Source organism: Equus asinus, chromosome 20 (assembly GCF_041296235.1).
Source record: "Equus asinus isolate D_3611 breed Donkey chromosome 20, EquAss-T2T_v2, whole genome shotgun sequence".
NCBI lineage: Eukaryota > Metazoa > Chordata > Mammalia > Perissodactyla > Equidae > Equus > Equus asinus.
The window spans coordinates 38,390,049-38,416,987 of NC_091809.1; the positions used below are offsets into that span (position 1 = coordinate 38,390,049).

General features: G+C 43.5%; 1 protein-coding gene across 2 annotated transcripts in view; it reads left to right on the top strand.

Annotated features, from left to right (window-relative positions):
- Positions 1 to 10,734: 10,734 nt before the first annotated feature.
- FEZ1 (fasciculation and elongation protein zeta 1) overlaps positions 10,735 to 26,939 on the top strand; it is a 41,653-nt gene continuing 25,448 nt past the window's right edge. Inside the window, exons 1-3 of one of the 2 annotated variants that reach the window (XM_014848586.3) lie at positions 10,735 to 10,983; positions 16,964 to 17,319; positions 24,272 to 24,371. In XM_014848586.3, the coding sequence (XP_014704072.1) occupies positions 17,009 to 17,319; positions 24,272 to 24,371 (411 nt within the window). In that variant the 5' untranslated portion in view covers positions 10,735 to 10,983; positions 16,964 to 17,008. The remainder of the gene's footprint in view (positions 10,984 to 16,963; positions 17,320 to 24,271; positions 24,372 to 26,939) is intronic. The other variant, XM_070489989.1, reaches the window with a different exon arrangement.

A 26,939-nucleotide genomic window follows, 5' to 3' on the forward strand; every position in this document is an offset into this window, starting at 1 on the left:
GCCATCCATCACTGAACAAATGTGTGCGTTTACCCCAAAAGTCACCCCTTTAAAGTGTACAATTCAGTGGATTTTAGTATAGTCACAGAGTTGTTCACCACTATCATGTAATTTTAGCACATTGTCATCACCCCAAAGAAACTACACACCAATTAGCAGTCACTCTCCATTCCCCCCTTGACATAGCTCCTGACAACCACTTATTGATTTTCTCTCTCAATGGATTTAACTATTCTAGACATTTTGTATAAGTGGAACCATGCAACTGGTGGCTTTCTGTGTCTGACTTCTTTCACTTAGCATAATGTTTTCAAGGTTCATCAAAGTTGTAGCAAGTATCAGTACTGTGTTCCTTTTCATGGCTGAATAATATTCCATCATATGTATATGCCACAATTTGTTTATCCATTCATCTGTCGAGGAACATTTGGGTTGTTTCCACATTTTTGGCTATTGTGAATAAAGCTACCATGAACATTCAGGTACAAGCTTTTGTGTGTATGTACTGATCAAGTTTTAGTTTATGGTTTACCAGGCCCCATGGCCTACATATGATCAAATAAAGAAATGGAAAATATAAAAGAGAGGCTGATGTCACTACTTCTTTTTAAATTTCCTCTTGACTGTACTTTCCTTGACTCCTATTCCCTCCTTTCTCTTACCCTCAACCTCATCTCTCCCCATAGAGTAGCCTAGTCAGACTCATGCAAATCTCCAGATGTGGCACTCTGGGATGCTCGCAAAAGATGTTCATTTTTCCCCACAAAAGATATTCTGAAAATGTGGAAGGGGGAGAGGGAGAGAGGGAAATGAGACATAAGGCCAGATTTATTATTCAAGGGCAATTAAAATATCATTTAGAAACATTGTTTTTAACTTTTTTATTGAGATAGGCTGTATAAAAAATATATAACCCAATTAATTTTCACACACACACACACACACACACACACACCCCATTTAGGAATTACCTATCTACCAAAGTAGGTGCAGACACAGGGTGTCCAGATATGACACAGAGATAGAGTGCCCAGCTAAATTTGAATCTCAGATGAATCATGAATATTTTTTCAGTATCAGTCTATTTTTTGCAATATTTGTGATATGCTTATTTTAAAAAATTATTCATTGTTTACCTGAGATTCAGATCGAACTGAGCATCCCATATTTTTATTTGGTAACTCTGGCAATCCTAGAAGGAGAAATTAAAGAACAGCCAATGGATATAAATCATTTTTATGACTGGGTAGCAACTGAGGTTTGGTTTGAGGAAATCCCAGAATAAAACGGAATTTAGAGTTAATTTGTAGAATTAATTTACTTTGCTGTCTCTCTAGGGTTTTGTGTAACTAAGTGTTGTGTCAGTTTGCTTTCTCACAATATCTCTGTGAAACACTTAGAAATTTACAAATGGAGAAACAAAGGCAAAGATATTAAAAGACACTCCAAGATTCCTCAGTGAGTTTGGGGTCAATTTAAACAAAATCTTGTGATTGGTTTTCGAAAGAAAATGTAGAGTTTAGATTCATTAAATTTAAGAGCGGGAGGGGCTGGCCCGGTGGTGCAGCAGACAAGTTTGCACATTTCACTTCTCAGCAGCCCGGGGTTCACCGGTTCAGATCCCGGGTGTGGACATGGCACCGCTTGGCAAAAACCATGCTGTGGTAGGCATCCCATATATAAAGTAGAGGAAGATGGGCATGGATGTTAGCTCAGGGCCAGTCTTCCTCAGCAAAAAGAAGAGGATTGGCAGCAGTTAGCTCAGGGCTAATCTTCTTCCAAAAAAAAAAAAAAAGATCTGGAAAGGATTTTCTTTGAAGCCCTTTATGTTATAGATGAGGAAACTGAGGTTCAGAAAACCTAAGTAATTTTCTCCAAGTCCCAAAGCTAGCTAATGGTAAAGTTGACACTGAAGTCCAAAACTTCTGAATCCTAGCCTAGGGAGCTTTTCCCAGGGCCACACCCTGCATCTTCTCCTCCCTTTAGTTTTCCTCTCTTTTAATGTGGTTTAGATAATCAGATCAGCCATAATCACACAATTATGTGAAACACTAAACTGGGAATTCTTCCTAGATCTTGCAGGCAGTAGACAGCCAAGTTACTTAACATGGATCAAATATTTTTCTATTCCAAACAAAGTTTACCAAAGGATTTAAGAATAATTTCATTTTTCATGGGGCCGGCTCCGTGGCCGAGTGGTTAAGTTTGCATGCTCCGCTGTGGTGGCCCAGGGTTCAGATCCTGGGCGCGGACATGGCACCACTCATCAGGCCACGTTGAGGCAGCGTCCCACATCCCACAACTAGAAGAACCGGCAACTAAGATATACAACTGTGTACAGGGGGGTTTGGAGAGATAAAGCAGGGAAAAAAAAAAAGAATAATTTCATTTTTCTTAGCTGTAAAGAGTTGCCCTTCCCGGGGCCGGCCCGGTGGTGCAGCAGTTAAGTTCGCACATTCCGCTTGTCAGAGGCCTGGGGTTCGAGGGTGCAGACATGACACCGCTTGGCACACCATGCTGTGGTAGGCATCCCACATATAAAGTAGAGGAAGACGGGCACGATGTTAGCTCAGGGCCAGTCTTCCTCAGCAAAAAAGAGGAGAACTGGCAGTAGTTAGCTCAGGGCTAATCTTCCTCAAAAAAAAAAGAGTTGCCCTTCCCAGATTTGGGGGAATCTTTTCTTTTCTCATAGGTAATGGTTGAGCTTCCTTTGCTCATACATTTTGCATTTCATCCATGTGGAACCATCATACCCAATGAACAAATTCTTAACCTGAAAAGAATCTGGATTTATCTGAATATGCAAATCTGCAAAATCAGCAGATTTTGAATGATTGTAGATTGCCAAGCTTCTCAAAGCTTCTGGTTTTACATTCGTTCTATGTCCGACTGCTTTGTGTGTTTCTAAGACAGCAGTTAGTACTTTGCCTCATCAACTTCTTTTCACACATTCCTGGGATCTGATCAAAATCCAACAATGAATTTTTCCTTTCACAGCTCTCCAAGCCCAGTCACAATGCCAGCTGTGTCAAGAATTTTGCAGGATATCATTTGGTCTGTATATTTTAAAGGGAGAAATCTTGCTCATCACTAACCCAGCATACCTCTTCTTTGGGGCTTGGTGGTCAATGTTGTTAAGCTCTCACCTTGTATCATGTGACAACCAGACAAGATGGGCTGATTTAAGTCTGGGCTACAACGACTTTGTGAAAAAGGCTAATTGATGAAAACGAGACTTTAGGGGAAATGTGGGTTCTTTGCTCATCATTTTCACAGGGTTGAAAATGCTGTCATGATGCAGTCGGGGCCTTAAAGAGGACAGCTGTGGCCTAGGGCAGCACGTGCAGAGAGTGCTGCACTCTGAGGGTTGGCTGGAGAAGTGATTTTTATACGGCTAGACTGGTGCAGTGAAATGGCAGTTTTCTTTGGCATTTTCATTTCAAGTTCATTTCTGAATCATCACATCTCTGCATACCAGGGGATCCTGAGGACAGCAGAAAACAGAGAAAATTACACGAGATTGAGGGAAGAGGGAGTCGGTCCTCGGGGGTTTATACAAATGATGTTCCTGCTTGACCTAAAGAACAAGAAGTTAACCCAAAAGTGAGCTTGTGGAGCTGAACAAAGTCATGAGTGTCCTCCCATCATGACACTGCTGTCTAGGTCTACTTCCCATTTAGAGTGGGAGACAATAACTATCCTATCCCGTCCCCATTCACCCAGGGCACATGCTGACCTGTGCTGATAAGTCACTTGGTAGCCACAGAGACGGGAAAATGAAGGAGGCCTTTCTTTTTGACCACTGTAGATCTAGAAGCTTCTCCCACACTGGGGACCTCCTTCTCCTTTTCCTGTTAAAATTTGTGGTTCTTTCTTGAAATATCCAATTCTCTTCTTTATAGAAAAAGAGTTATCATCATATTCACACTTATGGGAATTTCCAATATCTTGAGGGATCTCATTCATTATTTGCCAACTCGTTCATGTATTTTGTCATTTTTCATCAGGTAACAGAGGTGACTATTCTGGAATTTATAATTATTCTTCTGGTTGATTTATTTTCAATTTTTATAGTACTGCTTATTCTTTTTGAAAGTAATTTGGTCTTGCTCTTGGTGCGTATGCCTTGTGGTAGGGAGTAATTACCTGCTGACTAGATGGCTATGAATAGATTTTGAACCTTGGGGAATATTCCATTTCCCTTGTGGAAACAAATCAGGAAGTTTAATCAAGCCTGGAGATAACGTTGGTGCTTGAGAACTACCAGTGATGGAAAAATCAAGTAGTCTTAAAGTGTTATCAGGGATGAGCTCATCTTTATTTGCTGGGCTGTGATTGACGTAAGTTTTCCAATAAAGAATGAGCAGATCATTTCCAGAATGTCATGGAAAACTGACTTCTTCAAGAAGGATCCTGTTAAGGAAGATCAAACAGGATGAGCACAATACATATCATGCTATCACTGAATTTCTTTTCTTTTTTTTTTTTGAGGAAGATTAGCCCTGAGCTAACTGCTGCCAATCCTCCTCTTTTTTGCTGAGGAAGACTGGCCCTGAGCTAACATCCATGCCCATCTTCCTCTACTTTATACATGGGATGCCTACCACAGCATGGCTTTTGCCAAGTGGTGCCATGTCCACACCCAGGATCTGAACTGGTGAACCCGGGGCCTCCAAGAAGTGAAACGTGCAAACTTAACTGCTGCGCCAATGGGCCAGCCCCTAAATTTCTAAACTTAGCAAGCCATTCCTTGTTTATGGCTTTGAAAGCCATAAAAAAATTTAAAAATCAATAAAAGGAATGGGCAGCCTATTAGGTCATTTCTCATCACTAGAAGAGTCGAAGTAGAAACTGCGTGTAACATCGTCTAGGAGGCTATATTGGTTTCTGAATCCAGCAGGTAGTTAGACTAAATGACCTTTAAATGCTCCATATACTCCAAGATTCTTTGATTCTGTCAGGTAAATTAGGGACTAAAATAAGTTCAGTTCAGGAACTAAAATAAGCCCCTAGAATGTGATGTGTGTGAATCTTGAAGCTATTATTTACCCTGTATCCCCAACAGCCAGCCATTTATACCTATGACCCTGCCTTAGTTTTCCTTAGGTAACATACCCAAGCTTTGGCTCTGCTGGTTCCCTCTGAAGGAAACGCAGCCCTATCCTAGCAGGATGCTCACTCACCCCTTAAAGACCTATGTCTAAGGCAGTGGTTCTCAACCGGGGTGATTTTGCGATTTTTTTCCCCCAGGCGGAAGTCTGAGGTAGTCTGGACACATTTTTGGTTGTTAAACTAGGGGGATGCTACTGGCATCTAGTGGCCAGGGATGCTGCTAAACATATTACAACACACAGGACAGCCCCCAACAATAGAGAATCATCCAGCCCAAAATATCAATAACACCAAGCTTGAGAATCCCTGCCCTGAGTTACGTAAACTTTCGGGCCACACCGCTGCTCTCTTCCTCACTATCCCATGGCAGTCATACAGCTTTGTTTAAAACACTATATCTTCATTAAGGCACCTATCACTTTGTCCAGTGGGAGTGTCATTTGTTTGGAAACTTTTGTAAGCTCTAGAAACTCATGTATAAAAATAAAATTGGACTTTGATTGGAGAGGTGCAGAGGTGGGAACAGCTCCACCTACCAGCCCTAAAGAGGAGTCTTGAAACTCCTAACACCAGCACCACCACACAAGCAGTGCTTCATTTCAGGCCTACCCTAATCCAGTATGATCTCATTTTAACTCATTTCATCTGCAAAGACTCCATTTAGAAATACAGTTAAATCTGAAGTTTGGAGTTGCCTTGGTTTGAATGTCTGTCCTCCCAGAATTCATAGGATAAAAACCTAATACCCAGTGTATTGCATTTGGGGCCTTTGGGAGACCTCATGAATGAAGTGGAGCCCTCATGAATGGGATTAGTGCCTTTTTTTTTTTTAAGGAAGATTAGCCCTGAGCTAACATCTGCTGCCAATCCTCCTCTTTTTGCTGAGGAAGACTGGCCCTGAGCTAACATCTGTGCCCATCTTCCTCTACTTTTTATATGTGGGACGCCTACCACAGCATGTCTTGACAAGCGGTGCCATGTTCGCACCCGGGATCTGAACCGGGGAACCCCGGGCTGCCCAGGTGGGACATGCGAACTTCACCGCTGTGCCACCAGGCCGGCCCCAAGGGAATTAGTGCCTTTATGAGAGTGGCCTAAGAGAGATTCTTAGCCCCTTCTACCATGTGAGGACACAGTGAGAGGAGGGCAGTCTGCAACCCAGAAGAGGGCCTTCACCGGGACGTGACCCTGCTGGCACCATGATTGGACTCCCAGCCTTCATGACCAGGAGGAATAAAGTTCTGTTGTTTATAAGCCACCCAGTCTGTGGCACTTTGTTATAGCAGCTGAAACAGACTAAAACACAGATAGACATGAATTTTAGGGGGGAGACTATCCAACCCACTACGGTCTGCCCTCTAGCCTCCTAAAATTCATGCCCACCCCTTGTGCAAAATACGTTCATTCTATCCCAGCATCCCCAAGTCTTAACCCCTTCCAATTTAACTCTAAATCTAAATCTCATCAATTCACAAAGCTCCAAATCAGTTATGGGTGATATTCTGGCTATGATACATCCTGGGGCAAAATTCCTCTCCATCTGTGGACCTGTGAAACTAGTCTGCTTAAAAATACAACGGTAGGACAGATGTAGGATAGATATTCCCAGTCTGAAAGGAAGAAAATGGAAGGGAAAAAGGATCACTGGTCTAAAGGAAGCTCGAAACCCAGCAGGGCAAGTCCCATGAGGTTTCAAGGCCTGAAAATACTCCTCTGTAGCTCAAAGCTCCATTCTCTAGGCCAGGGGCAGTGGCCCTGCCTTCAGAGTCATTCTTTCTTTTTCCTGAAGGATAACGTGTTTACAGCTGAGTCCCTCTATCAGCCTGTTTCCTGATTGTGGAATTTCAGAAGTCTAACAGTCTTCTTTTATTTCATCCCATCTCTGTCCCTTTCAGTCCAGGCTGGCAGTGTTTCTGTTGGGATAAAATTCTCAGAAGCTTTATGTTCAACTCGATGCTTAGGAGTGAAGGGGATCCAGGCCATCTCATTCCTTGTTTATTTTACCATAAGCAGCAAGGAGAAAGCAGACCACAACTTCCACACTTTCTTTTTTTTCTCTTCTTCTTCTCCCCAAAGCCTCCCAGTACATAGTAGTATATTCTAGTTGCAGGTCCTTCTAGTTGTGGCATGTGGGACGCCGCCTCAGCATGGCTTGATGAGCAATGCCATGTACGTGCCCAGGATCCGAACACACGAAACCCTGGGCGGCTGAAGCGGAGTACGTGAACTTAACCGCTTGGCCATCGCACTGGCCCCTTCCACACTTTAAATATCTCCTCAGCTGAACATCTGAGTTCCTTGCTTTCAAGTGCTACTTGCCATCCAACAACAGAACACAGTTCAGCCAGGTTCTCTGCCACTTTACAATCAAAATGCCTTCCGTCTAGTTTCTCATAACATGTTTCTCATTTCCATCTGAGACCTTACCAGAAGCACCTTTAACATTCACATTTCTAGCAAAATTCTGTTCATGACAATATATGTATTCTCTGTGGTGACAGAGCTTTCTCTACAACTTTTCTCCTTTTTTCTGAGCCTTTGCCAGAATCCCCTTTAACCCATATTTCCACCAACAGTCTCTTCAGGGAAGTCTAGGCTTTTTCTGTCATATGCCTCAAAATTCCTCCACCCTCTATCTCCTACCCGATTCCAAAGAACTTCCATATTTCTAAGTATTTGTTACAGCATCACCTCACTTCCCAGTCTCAAAATCTGTATTAGTTTCCTAGAACTGCTGTAACAAAACAGCACAAACTGGACGCCTTAAAATAAGACACATTTATAGTTTCACAGTTCTGGAGGCTAGAAGTCTAAAATCAAGGTGTCAACAGGGCCACGCTCCCTCTGAAGGCTCTCTGGAAGAATCCTTCCTTGACTCTTCCTCGCTTCGGGTGGTTTCTGACCATCCTTGGGGTCCCCTGGCTTGCAACTGCATTGCTCCAAACTCTGCCTCCATCCCCACATAGCCTTCTTTCCTGTGTCTCCATGTGTCCTCTCTTCTTATGAAGACATCAGTCATTGGATGTAGGGCCATCCTAATCCAGTATGACCTCATCTTAACTAATCACATCTGTAAAGACCCTGTTTCCAAAAACGGTCAGGTCCTGAGGTTCCAGGTGGGTATAAATTGGGGGGAGACTCTATTCAACCCACTACAGCTTCCAAGTAGCAGAGTTTGGAAATCAGTGCACTAAACTCTGAACCTCTCCAAGGCATGCCTTCATTTTTCCCTCCCCAGCTGCTAGCATAGGTCATAGAATGTAATGAAAATGTGGCCTGGAATTTGTACATCTATGCTCATAGCAGCATTATTCACAATAGCCAAGAGGTGGAGACAATCCAAATGTTCATAGATGGATGAATGGATAAACAGAACGTGGTAGATCCACACAATGGAATATCATTCACCTTAAAAAAGGAATGAAATTCTCACACTTGGTACAACATCGATGAACCTCAAAAGCATTATGTTCAGTAAATAAGGCAGATACAAAAGGACAGATACTGTATGATTCCACTCATATGAGGTACTTAGAATAGTCAAATTCATAGAGACAGAAAATAGAATGGCGGTTACCAGGGGCTGCAGGAAGGTGAATGGGAACTTAGTGTTTAATTGGTAGAGTTTCAGTTTGGGGTGATGAAAAAGTTCTGGGGCCGGCCCAGTGATGCAGCGGTTAAGCTCACGTGTTGTACTACGGCAGCCCGGGGTTTTCTGGTTCAGGTCCCAGGTGCAAACCACTTGTCAAGTCACGCTGTGGATGTTAACAGATGTTAACTCAGGGCCAATCTTCCTCAGCAAAAACAGGAGGATTGGTGGCAGATGTTAGCTCAGGGCTAACCTCTTTCGGAAAAAAAAAAGTTCTGCAGATGCAGAGTGGTAACAGTTGCAATAATAATGTGAATGTACTTAATGCCACTGGATTGTATACTTAAAAATGGTTAAAATGGTAACTTTTATGTTATGTTATATTTTACCACAATGAAATGAAAGAAATGCTTGCTGGAAGATAACTTTGCTCATGTTCAGGACATCCTTTTTCCAAGTACCTAGAATATCAGTCCTCAGCTTCCAGTTCCTTCAAATCCTCACAAAAATAATAAAAACAACAGAATTCACTTATTTACAACTTATTATATGCCAGGCACTATGCCAAGCATTTTGCATGCACTATATTATTTAATCTGCACAACAACAGTCTTGTAGTAGATATTGGAATTCCCATTTTACAAATGAGGAAACTGAGGCTCAGAGAGGGTAAGTAACTTGCACAAAGTCACCAGCTAATAAGTGGAACCCTGGGATTTGAACTGAGTTTTGTGTAGAGCTCAATCTCTTTATAACTTTGCTGTGCTTCCTTGAAAACCTCTCTCAAGCTGTGAGTCCCATTCTTTGAAAATCGGGACAGAAGGTGGCCTCTAGGACAGTGTCGCCAAGCTTCTCCTAAGGAAGATAGCAGCCAAGACTTATATAGTGCCTTCTATTATGCCTGGAAGTACTTTACACGTATTGACTCCTTTAATCCACAACAGGCCCCAGGAGTGGATGTTATTATTATCTTCATTTTACAGAGGAGGAAATGAGGCACAAGGAGGTTAACTCGCCCAAGTCACAGGACTGGGTATCATCCCAGGAAAGCAGACTCGGGGACCCTTTACCCACCTACTTTTCATCCACTCTAGCAGGAAGAAATCCTCTGGTAATGCCACCAAAGGGTCAAAGTGACCAACTCTTCCCCTCATCTCATCAGAACCTTATTCCTTTGCTTGGCTTTCTTCACGTGATTGAAATGCTTATGGAATTAATGCATGATTGTGCAAAGGAAAGCTCCCTGCTGCTTTCAGGCGAAGTTCTCAGCTTAGCCCAGAGATACTTTGCTGTCAGACTCCCACTGGATCCCCTGTCCTCGTCTCTAGCTTGACAAAAGTCCTTGGGGTTCTCCAAGCAGACATGCTCTTCCGGGTACCTTCCACTGATGCTTGCAGTTCTTGCACTTTTAGTTGTCTGCTTTCGTGGATTATTAGACTTTGCAGTAACAGCATCTATAAGCACGGTCTTAGGCATGGTAGACAAGCTAAATGAATGAGGAGTAAATTTTCACAAGGCCCCAGTCCTCCCTTATATGCCTCGTGAATCTTACCCTATTATCTCAAGTCCTCCTGGGCCAGAAACCTCACTCAGCTTTATCTGCCTGGATCCAGCTCCCACCCTCCATCTTTGGGTGATAAGAGCATTTATCGCTTCTGGCTTGAGGTCTGAACCCTGTTTGGGGTGGCCAGTATCTCTCAGCTTGCCCATCTCAGGCCCCAGTAGAGTAGAATGGGGAGTCCAGAAAGTCCTAGGGGGGTCTCTGAGTGTGTCCGCGGACATCCGCCAGCCCATCCACTCAGCTACCCGCCTGCATTTTTATGGAGAATCTACGGTGTCAGGCACTGTGAGGTATCCACATTGGGAGTTCTTGCACGCACCCATCTTAGAGCGTCTGAATATTCATGAGGGAAGCAGAAAGGCCAATGTTAAAGGAGGGAGAAATAGTAATTCATAAATATTAATCAAGGCAGGCCACATGCTCCAAGGAAGGCTATGAATGTTAACGAGAGGATGACGTCTGGGTCCCGCGCGCGCCAGTTGGGCGAGTGCCCGAGCGCGGGCGCGGCCCCGGGAGCCTGGGCACGAGCAAGGGGAGCGGGGCGGAGGGGCGGGTGGAGGAGGGGAGCTGAGCCGGGCGCCCGCGGAGCTGCGGGGGGAGCGCTCGCTGGCTCGCCGCTGCCGCTGCCGCTGCGCTGCGCTCCGGCCACTCGCCGCGGCCCGTGGATGGGGGTGTCCAGCTGAGCCCCGTGATCCGCCTCCCTCCACCAGGACCTGCACAGGTGCCGTCGCGGGGGGCGACCTTAGTCCGGACTGACCCACTGCCGTGGGTGGGGGTTGGATGGGGGTGGTGAAGGAGGCCCCGCGACTCGGGATGCCCCGGCCAGCAGGTCTGGGAGCGCCGCAGCTCCGCACCCGCAACCTGTCCCATCCTGGAATCGGAAAGGAAGAGCCCGGAGGCCGTCGCCCTCCTGCCCAGCCCTTCATGGGAGCACAGCGGGGATGCAGCTCCCGGGGCCGGGAGATGTGGGATGCTGGGCACTTCAAGCATTATCAGAGCCTCGGCCCCCCAGCCAGGCCTGGTCTGTGTGTGTGTGTGTGTGTATGTGTGTGTGTGTGTGTGTGAGAGAGATATGGGAGGCGGCGCGGTCTAGGGCTGGGGGCGGCAGAGAACGCCGCCCGATGGTGCTGGAGCAGTGGGTCGGTACCTCCTCCTGGGACCGTTATCTGATCTAGTCACCCTTAAAAGCCCCAGAAACATCCATACCCCTAAGAACCTGACCCCGCCCGTGCCCCTCCCCAGGACCGTGCATTCCTGCAGAGTCAGAACTGCTGGCAGCTGCCGCAGTCGCTGGGAGAGCGATTGTTTTACCACGGAACAGGTCGGAGAAAGGATGTGTGTGGTGGTGCGGGGGGCGCGCTGCCCTCCTGTGGGCCCGGGGCCTCTGGAGCTCGGGGGCGCAACGCCTGACAGAGCCCCACTATTATCACAGCCCTCTCTTCTCTCTTGCCTCTCCCTTCCCTCCTCGCGGCTCGGCACCCCTGAGCCCTCCCACACTCCGGTATCCCGGTCTTGTTTGGGCAAAAGGGCCGTGGAGTGTGTGTGCGGCCTGCGAGATGAGCCGAGCTTTCTCGGAGCGCCAGCTATTGTGCTGCTTGGAGGAGCCTTTCTTTACCCCAACAGTCGGGGGGAGGTGCGGGATGTGAGCTGAGGGTGAATGGAGCAGCAGGAGGAGGGGGAAGAGGTGGAAGCAGAATCACAAAGGGGTTGCTGACTTGTAAGCAATGAAATACTCTGTCAAAATGTGATGCTGGCACAAACATATACATACACTGACTGGGTTTTGCTGAGGAGCAGTAGGAAAATTGAAGGTAGACCGGTGGAGGGCAGGTTTTAGGGATGGATATTGCGGGAAGAGGGCATGGAATCAATTGATATATGGGGTGAGTAACGGGAAGCAGGGGGAGATGGAATGGGGCCTCTGTGGAGGTGCAGAGGCCCAGTATGGGGAGGCACGGGGAATTCTCTGCTGCTCCGCTCCATGCTGCTCAGCTCAGCAAAGCAGTGACTAGTAATTTGTACCGCAGCCCCAAGCTGCGGCTAGTGCATCATTGTGCTGCACGAGAGGCTTAGCGTTTCCTACTGGGTCTCTGTTAAGCTCCCGGCCCTCTTTTCTTTTCCAAATTACACCACCTATTGGGAGCCAAAATAAATGGAATAGATTATAGGACATAATCAAACTACAGGCTTGTACTCTGTTCTATGATAAAGAGAAAAAGACAAGACAACTCTCCCATGGTTTCTTCTTTCTGCCATTTTTCATGTGGTTTTTAAAAGATGATTTGGAAGTGTAGCGAAAGAGGAGAAACTATCACTTGTATTAACCCCAGCTTATAAGGGGAGGGGGCCTCTGAGATGAGTTGTGAATGAAGACAGGGGCAAGCTTGCCAGGATACAAGAGCAGGACATTTCAATTGGGAGGCAAAGGCACCCCACCAAGAGAGAAGAGCAAAAGAAAGTGAGCTAAAGGAGGGAGAGAAGGGGGTACCATTTCAAGAAGGGTTGCCAGCCCCAACCCAGAGGCGCCTCCTTGATGCCATGGGAGGGCCAGTGAGAATGCCTGCCTCTCGCCTCCTCTGCCACAGCCGCGGGTCTTTCTACAGCTGCGGTGCTCAGTCTGGGTGCTGAGTGACTTCCGATTCTCAGCACAGGCTTTCAGTTTTAGCTTCATCCTCAGCTGGTCATTCATGCAGAGCTTCTTGGCTCCTAGGGAGTGAGTTGATGAGGCTATATTCTGGATTGTTCAAATGATCATGTTTCTGAACTTTAGAGCTCTGATATCCATTTCTTTTTCTATAATCTTCTAGATGAATCCATCTTCTCTAGAGCCTGCTTGGGCTGAGGGTGGGCATAATCTTCCTGTTGCCAACACTCAAAACTCAATCTTAGTCCTAGATTCTGGTTGGAGTGCCCTCTTGTTGCTGGTTAATAGTATAGATTGTGCCATTTCAAGTCAGCACTCCCATTGGTATCAGCTATTCATTCCAGCTGCCCCTTCTCTCCTAGAGAAGAGTGCAAGTTTAAAGGAAGTGTAAATATCTGGAACATTGGCTGGTTAGCTTTCATGTCTCTCTGAAATGGGACCAGTGATCCAGGAGGCTCTGACCAAATGAGTTGAAAATAGCAGGGGTGTTTTAGTAAAAGAGATGATAACATTCATTCAGTAATAGTTCTGTCATGTGATGAGCATTTTGAAGCATCCCACAATGACTATCACGGCATGGATTGTTTTGCTGGAAGCACTCAGCCCACATTTCCCTGGAACTAAGTTATCCTCATTTTCCTAAAATCACTGACATTTGTTGGGCATTCTGTATTCTACACATTGTGCTTAGCACTTCAAAGATTTCTCCTTTATTCCACAAAATAGTCTTCAATGTAAGTACTATCTTAAACTTCATTATATGGATGAGGAAACTGAGGCTGATAATTTGCCCACAAAGAGTTTCATAGCTAGGAAGTGATAGGACCAAGATGGGAACCTGGAGTCCAGGCTCTTAACCACCCCAGAGTCCTGTCTCAGTGAACACAAATCCCTTGCTGTAAATCCTTCCCTACTTTCTAATTCACTTGGTGATCTTTTCTAAATTCACTTTTTTGGGCACTCAGGGATATATAATCTTTTTTGTACTATGAGCCCCTTTGGCAATGTAGAGAAACCTATGGGATCCTACTCCAAATATGCTTTTTGGGGGGGGGGGGAGTGAGGAAGATTCACTCTGAGCTAACATCTGTTGCCAATCTTCCTCTTTTTTTGCTTGAGGAAGATTAGCCCTGAGCTAACATCTATGCCAGTCTTCCTCTACTTTGTATGTGGGACACCACCACAACATGGCTTGATGAGTGGTGTAGGTCTGTGCCTGGGATCCAAACCTGCAAACTGGGCCACAGAAGCAGAGTGTACCAGACTCAACCACTATGCCATGGGGCCAGCCCCATTGAAATATGTTTTTAAATGCATAAAATAAAACATAGTTATATTCAAAGAGCCCTTAGGGGTCTGTAGACCCTAGTGAAGAAGTCTTGACTGGCAGTTAGTTGTGTATTGCTTTATAGCTGTGCTGTCCAATATGGTAGTCATGTGTGGCTACTGGGCACTTGAAATGTGGCTGGTCTAAGTGGAGAAATACTGTGAATGTAAGATACACACTGGATTTCCAAGACCTAGTAGGAAAGAAGAATGTAAAATGTCTTGTTAATATTTTAAAATATGGATTACATTTTGAAATGGTAATATTTTGGATATATTGGATTAAGTAAAATGCATTATTAAAATGTACTATTATAATTAAGATTATTAGGTTAATGTCATTAAAATTAATTTCCCAAGGTATTAGCTCTATACCAACACCTTCATTTTATCAAATGAGGAAATCAGGACCCACAATGCTTGTCACTCAGCCAGACTTTGGCCCCTGTGTTCTTTCCAAGATATCACACTGCTTTTTTTTTTTTATTTTTATTTTTTTTTTATTTTTAAAGATTTTTATTTTTTCCTTTTTCTCCCCAAAGCCCCCCCGGTACATAGTTGTGTATTCCTCGTTGTGGGTTCCTCTAGTTGTGGCATGTGGGACGCTGCCTCAGCGTGGTCTGACGAGCAGTGCCATGTCCGCGCCCAGGATTCGAACCAACGAAACACTGGGCCAACGAAACACTGGGCCGCCTGCAGCGGAGCGCGCGAACTTAACCACTCGGCCACGGGGCCAGCCCCTCACACTGCTTTTATATCTTTTGTATTCCAAGGTCCTGTCATGTTGCCTTTGCAAACTATAAATGCTCAGAATATGTTTGGTTTTTTTTAAGTGGAGCTTTTTTTCCCAAAGATTGGCACCTGAGCTAACAACTTTTGCCAATCTTCTTCTTTTTTCTCCCCAAATCCCCCCACTACATAGTTGCATATTTTAGTTGTGGGTCCTTCTAGTTGTGGCATGTGGGATGCTGCCTCAGCGTGGCCTGATGAGCGGTGCCATGTCCGCGCCCAGGATCCAAACCCGCGAAACCCTGGGCCGCCGCAGCAGAGCGCACAAACTTAACCACTCGGCCATGCGGCCGGCCCCCAGAATATGTTTTGATGTGATGTAATGGTAACTGTCTTAATCCCAGTACAATCCCGGTAAGAACTGTTCGGGTCCTCACATGGCATGCCCTTTATCTCACTTCCTTAGGGTTTTAGTTTTGTGGGTAGAGATAGAGAAGGACACCCCTAGGGTAACCCCCGTGGGTTTTGCTGTCTGTTTGGGTCTCCTCAGGTAGGGGTCCCACTGTAAGCATCTAACTGGATCAATAATCACACGGACAGGAGAGAACAATTTTGTTGCCTTTCTGTGTTACAGGGAAGGAAGTTGAGTATGTAGAGAAGGGTATGGTACAAAACAGTACTTGTGCTGCCTGAAATTGAAAATGAGAAACTGTATGTCGGGGACAGAAGATCGTTTTTCAGAGAGCACACATTGATTGATCGCCTAGCCACAGGGCAGTGTGTGCTAGGAGCCATGGAGGATACCCAGAGGACGTCTGAGCCCTCGAGGAATTTAAATTAAAATTGGAGAAGGGCTTGGATGTGCACAGAGACGGATAAATCACAGTTGAAGCCAGTGTATGAAGAGGGCCCGGAGCTGTTGGGAAATGGGGGAGGCCTGAGTGTGCCTTCCAGGGGGCAGTGCCCACGATGGTTATGGAGTCTGGCTTTGGAGCACCTGGGTGGTTGGGTCTGTCTCTTACAGGATCGTAGATCATGTAATCCATTCCTCTAATCCCAGATGTGAGCTCTGTGTCTGGGAAAAACTCAGGCGCTTGTTTGAAAGTCTCTATTAGTATTCTATTAGTCTGTTATTTATTGATGAAGGTAGTAATATCCAGGTCCATGAATCACTGGCCAAAACCCTTGGGGCCAGGGATGTTGTGGAATTTAGATTGTCTTAAAATTTAGAAGGCAGAGAGTGCATATTCTGCATATCATCCTCTGGGGCTAGGGCAGCAATCTCTATAATTAAAAAAATAATATTTCTGCAGGAAAAAACACTAAATAGGATAAATTAAAACCATGAGCAGCTTTATATTCATGTAGATCAGGTTTAGTTGCCAAATGAGTTTAGGTCTGGTCAGGTTTTGCCACCAAATAAGTTATGAAAAACTTCTAGTTTTCAGAGCACATGGTTAAGGATATGGACCTATGGTGGTGATAATAATAATAACAGAGAACATATACTGAACAACATTGATGTTTATTATCTGCCAGGCCCTGTTCTAAGCACTTCCTGTGTTTACTCCTTTAACTCAAATGACAACCCTTTGAAGTAGGTCCTGATATTATTTCTGTCTTGAGAAGAATAAAAGGAAGCACAGAAAAGTTAAAACTTGCTAAGGTCACAGCTGGTACGGGGCAGAACAGGATGCAAACCTACGCACTCTGGTCCAGGGGCCTCATACTTAACCACTACACTCTGTTTTTTGAGCAGGGAATTGGAAGCAGGTGTGTCTCCGAAGTTCACTCTATTTAGGTTAGTATTATTCATGCCGACGACCATATTTGAATTCCTTAAGTGGATAACAGTGGAGAAGTGCAGAAGCAATGGATGCAGTAAAGAGGAATCTTTGTGTTTAGAGGGATACAGACTAATGGAATGTGTAATTATGGTTCCTCAGCACAGCTGACACAAAAGCCCAGTCCACACTCACATTTCCTTCTTCATTTCTTCCAGATAAGTGAATCCTGAAAGTTGCTATTGTTCTATTGTTGTACAAGAATGGAGGCGCCACTGGTGAGTTTGGATGAAGAGTTTGAGGACCTTCGGCCCTGCTGCTCAGAGGATCTGGAGGAGAAGCCGCAGTGTCTCTATGGCTCATCTCCCCACCATCTAGAGGACCCCTCCCTCTCTGAGCTTGAGAATTTTTCTTCTGAAATAATCAGCTTCAAGTCCATGGAAGACCTCGTGAATGAATTTGATGAGAAGCTCAATGTCTGCTTTCGGAACTACAATGCCAAGACCGAGAATTTAGCTCCGGTGAAGAACCAGTTCCAGATCCAAGAGGAGGAAGAGACCCTGCAGGATGAGGAGTAAGAAGTCTTAATTGCCCTCTTCTGCATCAGACAAGAGCCCTGTAGTCTGGGGCTCGTTGACATAGACCTAGTTTTTGTCTCTGGGTTCATGGCATGTTACTTACCTTTTTCCGTCAGTGGGCAGTGCCCTGGTAACTGCCGACACTGTTCTGTCATGTCGCTTTACAGTTACCTGTAGCGCTCTCTTAAAATCAAAACCTTAAAGGATTTTTAGGAAATAGAACAGTTTTCCTAGATGCAAAATAGAATTTCAGCATCATGGTAAATTTGGGGGTCTATTTTCAGCTTTTTTTATATCAGTGGTCATCCACCCAGGTGTTAGAAATAAGGACCAGAAAAAAAATTAACTGTGATGGAGGAATTTATGTCATTGGAACAATTTGCTTCAAGAAACACCAGAATTATAAAAATCTCCAAATTGTTTACAGCCCCCCAGGACTGGAAAATTATCTGCAAATGTTAAGCTATGTCCCAATAAGAGAGCATACAAATTGAACTGAAATCCCAGGAGATTACCCTGGACAAAATAAGGGTGATAACTAGGTGAGGTGGCTTTTGAGTCTTCAGATTCCCTGTGTCACTTACTAGTCTCAACAGTAGTCAAGAAAAGGGATTTGAGAAAAGTGCTGTTTGAGAAAGGACTAGAAAGAGAAGAAGGGGGGTAATTTGTTACATAAATTAAAGGAGGGTGTTTTGGGAATTCAGTAAAAGTAGGCATGAATTCCCTATAGAGAGAAAATATGCATCAATTGGTCTTCAGGAATCACACAAGAAATGTCAAATGGTTGATCATGGAAGTCTTGAGCAACTGTGCTTTTGGTTTCTCTTTTTACAGACTCAAGTGGGAAGAGTTGACCGTAAATTAAGTGGGGTAGGTGTGTCACAGAGGATTGAATCTGACCATATTTGGGAGATAGCTGCTTGTTTGAAGACTACTAAGACTCTGTCTCTGTGAATACTGGGCTTTGTATCTGTCTGTCTCACTCTTATATCCTCACTGTCTAGGACAGAGCTTGGTGTGTAAGAAGTGATCAAGCAATATTTTTTGAATGATATATTGAATGAATTGGATGAGCAATAATAGCTAACCTCATAAGTACATGTAATGTATTTCAAGACCCACACCATTTCCTTCTTTCTCTTTAATTAATGCGAGCCTGAAGGCACGATCATAGAGAACATTTCACTCTGGTAACCAGTACTTTAACTGTGGGCTGTATGTTTCAATTCAATTTTAAGTTTCAAACTAATTCTTTTCAGATTCTGAGCTTGTTATAATTTGGTCAACTCCTTTAAGTCAAAAAAGAATGGCTCTGGGGCTTTATTATATAGAGTATTTTTTCACTTTAGTTCATTGCCTGGTGCAATGAACTAGAAATACAAAGACTATGAATTCTAATTTTCATGTTCTCGCTAACTTGCTGTGTGACCTTGGGCTAGTCACTTAACTCTAGTTGACTGCACGGGTCCTCATCTTTGAAACCTCCAGAGCTCAATCTTGATGAAGCGGAGCTAAGGACTTGCAAGAACCTAATTTCGTACCTCATGCAAGCTGTGCTCTGAAAATAACATTTTAAGATGTGTCCAGTTCCTTTTGCTTCCAAGAAATCATTTCTCCCATACTTACCCCCTCTTCTGCCTCATTAAGGATGAAGGCCCAGTGAGCAAGTTCTTATTCTCTTTTAGCACATTAGCAGAGGCCACTCAATGTGAATTACCATCACGTGGGATTATTGGTCTCACCCTGATTTTTCTGACTGGCCTGCCTCATTGACTACCTCAGCTGAAAGACCAAAGGTTGAATAATACGTTAGAGACAAAGTATGATTTGGAGGAATCTGGGAAGAGAGAAATTGACACTGTGCTTTCTAGGCATTCAGTGTATCTAAAGCTTTATAACTTAAAATAAAAATTAGAATTAAATTACACACTTTGTTTTATAGACACCTATCCAGATAATTCAACTGTAAAATTGTGATGAGGTAAAGGAAAAAAATAATTTAATATCTAACCTGGTTGTGATTCTCCTGAACATAGCTTGTAATAAACTTGCTTAGGTTTACTATTTAGAGGGATATTTCATCCACAAATGAATTGAAAGTGTTTTGGGTGGGTTAGAGCAAAGTAATAGAAGCTTAAAATGACAGCAATGAAATTCTTGGTCAAACTAACCTCCTTAAAGATAGCACAAATCGTAAAACAAGCGCAGTGATGCCCTTCAAAGTTCTTATTTCTTTAGTTCTCATTTGGAACTATTTGGTTATTGGGAAATTGGCTGAAATGTCAACGTATCTCTAATTTATCAGTGTGTGGAAGTTCTAGGCATTAAAACGGAGCCAAATTTGAATATATGTTTGCTGTCTTTAAATTTAGAAAATATTCCAGAATCTCTTCTTTGCATATGTGTGATCACCTTTTCCTTTGTCATTGAACAAAGCATGATCAGACCTGGAGGCCAGAGCTTCTTAGGGACATTATAAAATGAAAATGGACAGTCCTCACCCCGTCTCCTGCCTCACTGGGGCCCCTAGCAGCCCTCTTACCAGTAGTACCCTGGAGACAGAGGACCAGACATGTGAGAGCAATGATAGTTTCCTGTTCTTCAAATAGAATTATTGGAGTAAAGGTGATGTTAAAATTCAAGTCCACATAGGGGTTGGCCCGGTGGCACAGCAGTTAAGTTCGCACGTTCTGCTTCGGCAGCCTGGGGTTCGCCAGTTCAGATCCCGGATGCAGACCTACGCACGACTTGTCAAGCCATGCTGTGGCTGGCATGCCACATAGAAAGTAGAGGAAGATGGGCATGGGTGTTAGCTCAGGGCTGGTCTTCCTCAGCAAAAAAGAGGAGGATTGGCAGCAGATGTTAGATCAGGGCTAATCTTCCTCAAAATAATAATAATAATAATAATAATAATAATAATAATAAATGAAAAGAAAAGAAAAACAATCAAGTCCACATAATAAATATACCACCTGTACTCAACCATAGTTTAAGTTAAAGACAAGTAAGTACCAAATAATCAGACAGGGAAAGCTGACAGATAACTGATTTTTAGGAAAGTTAATTCTCTGCTTAGAGGTTCAGTTTCCCCATATAGAAGGTAGAGATAGTGTTGATTCTATTTAAGAATTTGAAAGAATCTAAAAAGTTGTTCAAAGTTGTTAATGTGCTAATAATTCCTAATTCCTAAGTATTAGCTGCAAAAGTGTACTCATGTTAACACACATCTAGTGTGGATATTGGCATAAGAGGACACAAAACAGTGGACAAGGGCAGTAACCAGCCTAGAAGAGATTAAGGGAAATGTTACCAAGTTGGAATTCTAATAAGCCCTGTAAGCTGTCTACCATATTGCATATTGTCAGGAATAGGTATAGAGAGTTGTGTGTGTGTATGTGTGTGTGTGTATGTGTGTGTAGCAGGATTAACGTAGTCTTGATGGCTATGTTGCCAGTTCCAGACCCAGATTTTTTGTCTATGTGTCTTGTCACAATCCATTCTATCTGCAGCATCTGCCAGCATCCTTTTCAAAATCCCTAGCCCTCCACTGTGAAAGATAGTTTAGTCAATGCTATGGGCATTTCAGCCCGAGCTGTAAAATGTGTACCTGAAAAGCCTTTTCTGTTATTATAGGAACTGAGAGAGCTAACTGAATCTCAGGTGCCATGGCAGCATAGCGACAGGAATTGAGGCAATTTGTTTAACCTTAGTTCTTTGATAAAAGATGTAGTAGGTAGCTTTCAAAGTCTCCTTCCCCCAAGATAAGAGTAAACAGCAGGAGGCTTCTCAGGGAAGTGGAATTTTACCTCTTCCACCTGGGGTACTTATAAAAGGAAATATAGCCATTCGCAAGGCCCCTCCTTATGATGGGATGGATGGCCTCTCTGGGAGAAAAGCTCTTTCCATTCTCTTCCTCACAGAAAGCTTTGTGTTTTCCCTCCCACCACCAGCTCTTCGTTCCTGTGGCTGCCTGCCTGCCAGTGTTCTGCCTTTGCCTTCCGTTTCCCCTCCCTGGGCTGGAGATCTAGACCGAAAGCAGTCGTGCACCCCTGCTGCTCCCGCCTCTCCTCCTTTTGTAGATTAATGAAGCCCAATGTCCAGAATAATGTAGTTATGGAGTTTTCACACAGAGCCTGTTCTGTTTCTGAACTCCTGTTCTAGGTTGTGATTTGGAGCTTGGTATATTGTTTTGATGCCCACGCCAATGGCAATCATAAAATTCATAAAGAATTGGAATAGTTAAGTGGTTGGGATTATAGGCTCTGTAGCTGTATTGCCTGGGTTCAAATCCCCCCTCCATCATTACTGGCTGTGTGAACTTGGACTCGTTAATTAACTTCTCTATGTTTCCATTTTTTTCTCATTAGTATCTGCCTTATAGAGTTGTGAGAAAGGAATGAATTAATCCACATAAAGAATTTAGAATAGTACCTGGCAGGGGCCGGCCCCGTGGCACAGCGGTTAAGTTCACACCTTTCGCTTCAGCGGCCCGGGGTTCCCTGGTTCGGATCCCTGGTGCGGACACAACACCACTTGGCATGCCATGCTGTGGTAGGCATCCCACATATAAAGTAAAGGAAAATGGGCACAGATGTTAGCTCAGGGCCAGTCTTCCTCAGTAAAAAGAGGAGGATTGGCAGCAGATGTTAGCTCAGGGCTAATCTTCCTCAAAAAAAAGAATAATACCTGGCTTATAGTGCGTGCTTAGCAGTGTTGACTGCTCTTGTTATTATCGTTAAATGGGCACCGAATAAGTATAGGAAGAGGATGCAAGTGATTACGAAGAGATGAGAGTCGCTCTGTCTTAAAGGTTGTTTATGAACCTCAAAGGATAACAAGTATGTCAGAAAGGAAAAAGAAAATCTGGACAAAATATGAAAGAATGAGGATGGCTTGAAATCCTGAGGAGATAAAGTTTTAGGAAATTGTTACTAAAAACTTGAATTAGAGGATGAAATCCAGAGTATGTCAGTGAGGGCTCAGATGAGAAAAGTTGCTGCTCCCTAAATAATTTGAGAGGGTGCCCAGTTGTCGCTTTAATGATGTAAACAGTTTCAAGGTCATCGGAAAGTGTGCTGTCCATTAAAGGTCCCAGCTTCCGTTCTGCCTAGGAGAGGTACAAAAGGCTCCTGCCTGGTTCAGGCTTTGCTCGATTTCCTTTTTCCAGGCACTTGCTGCAGGGACAAATCCGAAGGTCAGTGCCTGCATGCGTGTTGCTCATTCTCTCAGCAGCGAATGCAATGCAGCAATGTAAGGAGGAGTTGTCCACTTTTGGCTTTTCTAGAGGATGTGGTGCTTGGAGTTTTGTCTCGGAGAGAGCAAATTGTATTTGCCTCTGGACTTTGGGATGCTAATGAGACTTGGATTTAGAATTAGACTGGATTAATGAAGCTCTAATAGCGCCCGATGGAGGTTGGATTATCACCCATGTTTAAGAAGTAGACTCTGAAATCCTGCTGAATCGAGATCTAATGGACACTTGATGCGTTTTCCCTAAGTGCTTTCTTGTAATTGTAAGAAAATAATGACTAAGTGAATAACCCAAGTACTGCCGTTAAATTGTGTTTTCTTGAGTTCCTTTAAGTTGTTTCATCACCAATTGTATGCATTGTGCAGTAGGAAATCTCTTTGCTTATATACCTGTATATCATATATCATTCCTGATTTAATATATGTTAAAAGCACTCCCCTCCCTCATTTTGTGTCTGATTTCAAGTGACTGTGCTTTGGTGTGTTTGTGTGTGTGTGTGTATAATTTGCACTTATCTTTTTAGCATCTTACACCATATTTTATCATGTCTTGAATTTGATCCATATGTATGCATATTTGCTTATTTTTAAATGGCTATTTCCTTATATTTGTATATCTCAAGAAAATTTACCTTCTTACATTTTGGTTTCATAGGTATCACTTATGTTTGACATGCATAGGCACCTGAAGGAGATGGCATAGAGCCCTCATTTATCTTTATCTACTATTAGCTCAAGTGTCACTGGCTTCCGTAGGTGGCATTACTTTAGGAACTTGGTTTACTGATTTACATTAATCTCTTAGTGTTGACTAATTTATTAATTTTCTTGTAAGAGTTTGTGACTTCAGGATTTTCCCCAACTCCCCCCCGCTTTTGTTCCCCCAAAGAAATCTTTGTGAAACAAATAACTGACAAGAGGTGTAGAAAACTCTTATAATGTACACATCAGAATTTTAAAAAGAAATGTAATAAAGGGAGCCTCATTTTCCCCCACTAAAAACTAATCATACGGACAGAGTGTATTTATTGGGTTCTTTCATGTATTTGCCTTAGAGTGTCCATGGTGGAGGCATGGCACCCTCAGACTCTGCATTGCTAGAAGGCAGGATTGTGCCACTCATGGGCTCGCTAGAACATTTGGAGTAATAAGTAAGCATTAACATTATCGGCATTATCCCCTTACCTAGATTAGATGTCAGAGAGTTAATTCTTGACCATTTAGATCGCAGGCCTCTGGAACTGAAATGCATGTAAACTAGATGACGTCCCTAATCGTAAGGAGATTCAGCCAGAGGATCTGCCTAGATCTATCCCTCTCTCTCTAACTCTTAGGTCCGTGAGACATGAACTATTTCGTTGAGGGGCAGATTTATTTTCAGATGCAAATTTATTTATTGCTAGAGGTGGTTTGATCTTAGACTTTACCATTTGTGTCTCAAGGGTGAGAAATTCCTCTTCTCTTAAGCAAACACCTTTCATGCCAAGCTCCTGGCCAGGGTCCATTCTCTTGGTTCTTTCTCTCTTCGCAGTGACTCCAAATCAGTTTTTAAGCTGCCTTGCTCCTGCATACTGGAAGGCAGATGATCTCAGCCTGGCACACACAGAAGCCTCTCTCCTCCCCTGGCCCAGCTCTTCCTTCCTCCAGGCGGGGCTCGGCCACAGATGTGTGCTAATGAGAGCTTCTCTTTGTTTACAGGGTTTGGGATGCTCTGACAGACAATTACATCCCTTCACTCTCAGAAGACTGGAGAGACCCAAACATCGAGGCTCTGAATGGCAACAGCTCTGACACTGAGGTACCTCTCTGGGGCCCACTGCTTAATAGAGCTTGAGAAGATGTGGATTCCAGTTAGAAAAACATTCAGTAACTCAACAGTCTTCCCCATTATGTAATGAAGCTCAGCAATACCTCAAAATCATTGCTGAGGAGATAGGAGTTGTGGAGGAGGTGAAAAACAAGATTGGGGGGGGCATCCAGTGTACATAAGGTGATGGGGATGATTATCTGTAAAAAGTGTAAATGCAGATAGCCCCTGTTGATGATCCGTGTACTACAACAAGCAGAATGAGGTGGTCTGAAGTAAGAGGAGCAGAGAGACTATCACAGGTTTCTTTTGTGTTAGAATAATGATGGTTAAAAAAATGAAGTTTTCCTATTAGATGAACTGTGATGAGAGCAAGTGCTGACAGATCTGTGGCAAGTTCAGACGCTGGCTAATGGCCAGAATTGGGGCCCAGATATTAGTGCAGTGGCCACACAATGGGGAGGAATTCTTTATGAAACTCAACCAACGAGACATTTTATGTGGCTGGACCTGAGTCACATTCTGTGGTTACTGATGCCAAAGAAGAAGGGAGCCTAAGGACATCTGAAAAAATAAAGAGAATGCTTATTTTGAGTTGAGCTACAGAGGCTATGGGGAGTGAGCTTTCAGAAGATCCAAATTGCCCCTCCTGGCTGAATCTACAGGTAGAAAGGTGAATCGTTTAATGGCTCTGTCCGTGCTAAAAGCCAGTTTCTGCCTTGCTTGGTTTTCTGGTTTCAGCTGTAAAGGCAGTTTGACGATTTCTTATCAGGAAGGGCTGTCACAGCGCTGTGGGCTCAGCAAATGAGGGAGGGTGGTGGATCTAATCTTCCCGGGGCTCTAGAATCGAGTCCAGGTAAAAGAGCAAAGGACTGATGTCCTTTACTGGGCGATATTTCTGCAGATCACTGCCCAAAATAGCACAGCAAAGAGACCAGCAGTTGGCTGATTTGTTGAAAAGGTAGCCACCTTTTAGCATATCCTTCTTAATGCTTCTAATAATTCGCAATCCAGAATACTCACAATCTCAAGGCTTCACTGACTGGGCAGGGAAGGTGGTGACTTTGAGACTAATAGATTTGCTACAGGCCTACTCAGCATAGATGTAGGAGGCTGTGTCTCAGGTCCTGCTTTAAACTCTTGACTGCTTATTTTCTCTTGCAATGCTTCTATGTATGGTGTTTGGTAATTTCCAAAAATGCAAAGGAGAAGCAGGCAATAATGGAATAAATCTAGTTACTGGAATTAAATCAGGTCCATCATCGTCCAAAAACCAGATTTTGCTTTGTTATCTCTTTTGCCACCTTTCCAACTCATTTTGAGGATTAAGTCAAAGGATATATAAGATAGCCTGCCCTTCAAAAGGACTCCAATTTATCCTCATTTGCAGATTTCCCTCAAGAGGGTTAATATTTCAGGGCAAATTGAATGACCCTGAGAAGGATGATCTTGACCTCTGCTCCTTGTAAAATTTCTTCCATCTAACCTATGGGAAAAGGACAGGGTAGCAAAAGTGGATGGATTAAGGCTGTTTTATTTCAGCCTTCTTTATTATCTGGATTCATTACGGAAGCTCTTTTAACTGACCTCGGTTTCAACAACTTGCTAGATTAACCAGCACTCAGTATTCCTTCGGTAAAACACTCTGACCAAATGCCTTGGCACGCTGAATGCCCACAGCTGCCAGGCTTCTCTCGAGCAAGCCCTCCCATCTCTTCTACCTAAGTGGTTCACTGCCAAGAATCAGTTGTGTTTGTTCCCAGACTGTTCATGCTTGTCCTTGTGACTGTAGCAAAGTAATTTAATTAAATATGATAGAAACTATTGAATTATGACTGCAAAGAGGGTCATTTTTGCTTTTTAAAAATCAGAGTAACCCATGTACAAAGTTTTAAAAGTCAAATAATACTTCAAAAATAGTATCAGATTTGAAAGAAAAAAAACAGCAGCCCCCCAACTTGTCTTTCTTTACTACACAGAGGCAACCACTTGTATTTCTTTTAGCATTTCTTTTGGCACATATTCTAAATAACACATTTATAATGCTATTTCTTTGATTATTTAAAATTAACAGGTTTGGCTGTTATCTGGTAACTTTGTATTATGGAAGATAAGATTTAATTCTTTTACACCACGTCAAATACTAACACTTAATCTTTCTCTTCTAATATAAGGTTGTCACCCTTTACGGTTAAAACAATATTAAATATATACACTATTATAACTATGTAAATACTATTTATTGCTGAATCATGTAGTGTTCTATAAGAATATTTCTTCTTTTATACAACTTTTTGTTTAACCTGGGGTGAAGAACTGCATTGCTTTTTCATTTGCTTAGTTTCCCATATGTCTGTCGTTAGTTCAGCCCCAAACTCTGAGTGAGTTGTGGATCTCACAACGTGGTTAAAAAAAGTCAGAGCCAGCCCCGATAGTCTAGTGGTTAAAGTTCAGCACTCGTACCACTTCAGGGGCCCGGGTTTGTTTCCCAGTCCTGGAACCACACCACCTGTCTGTCAGTAGCCATGCTGTGGTGGTGGCTCACATGGAAGAACTAGA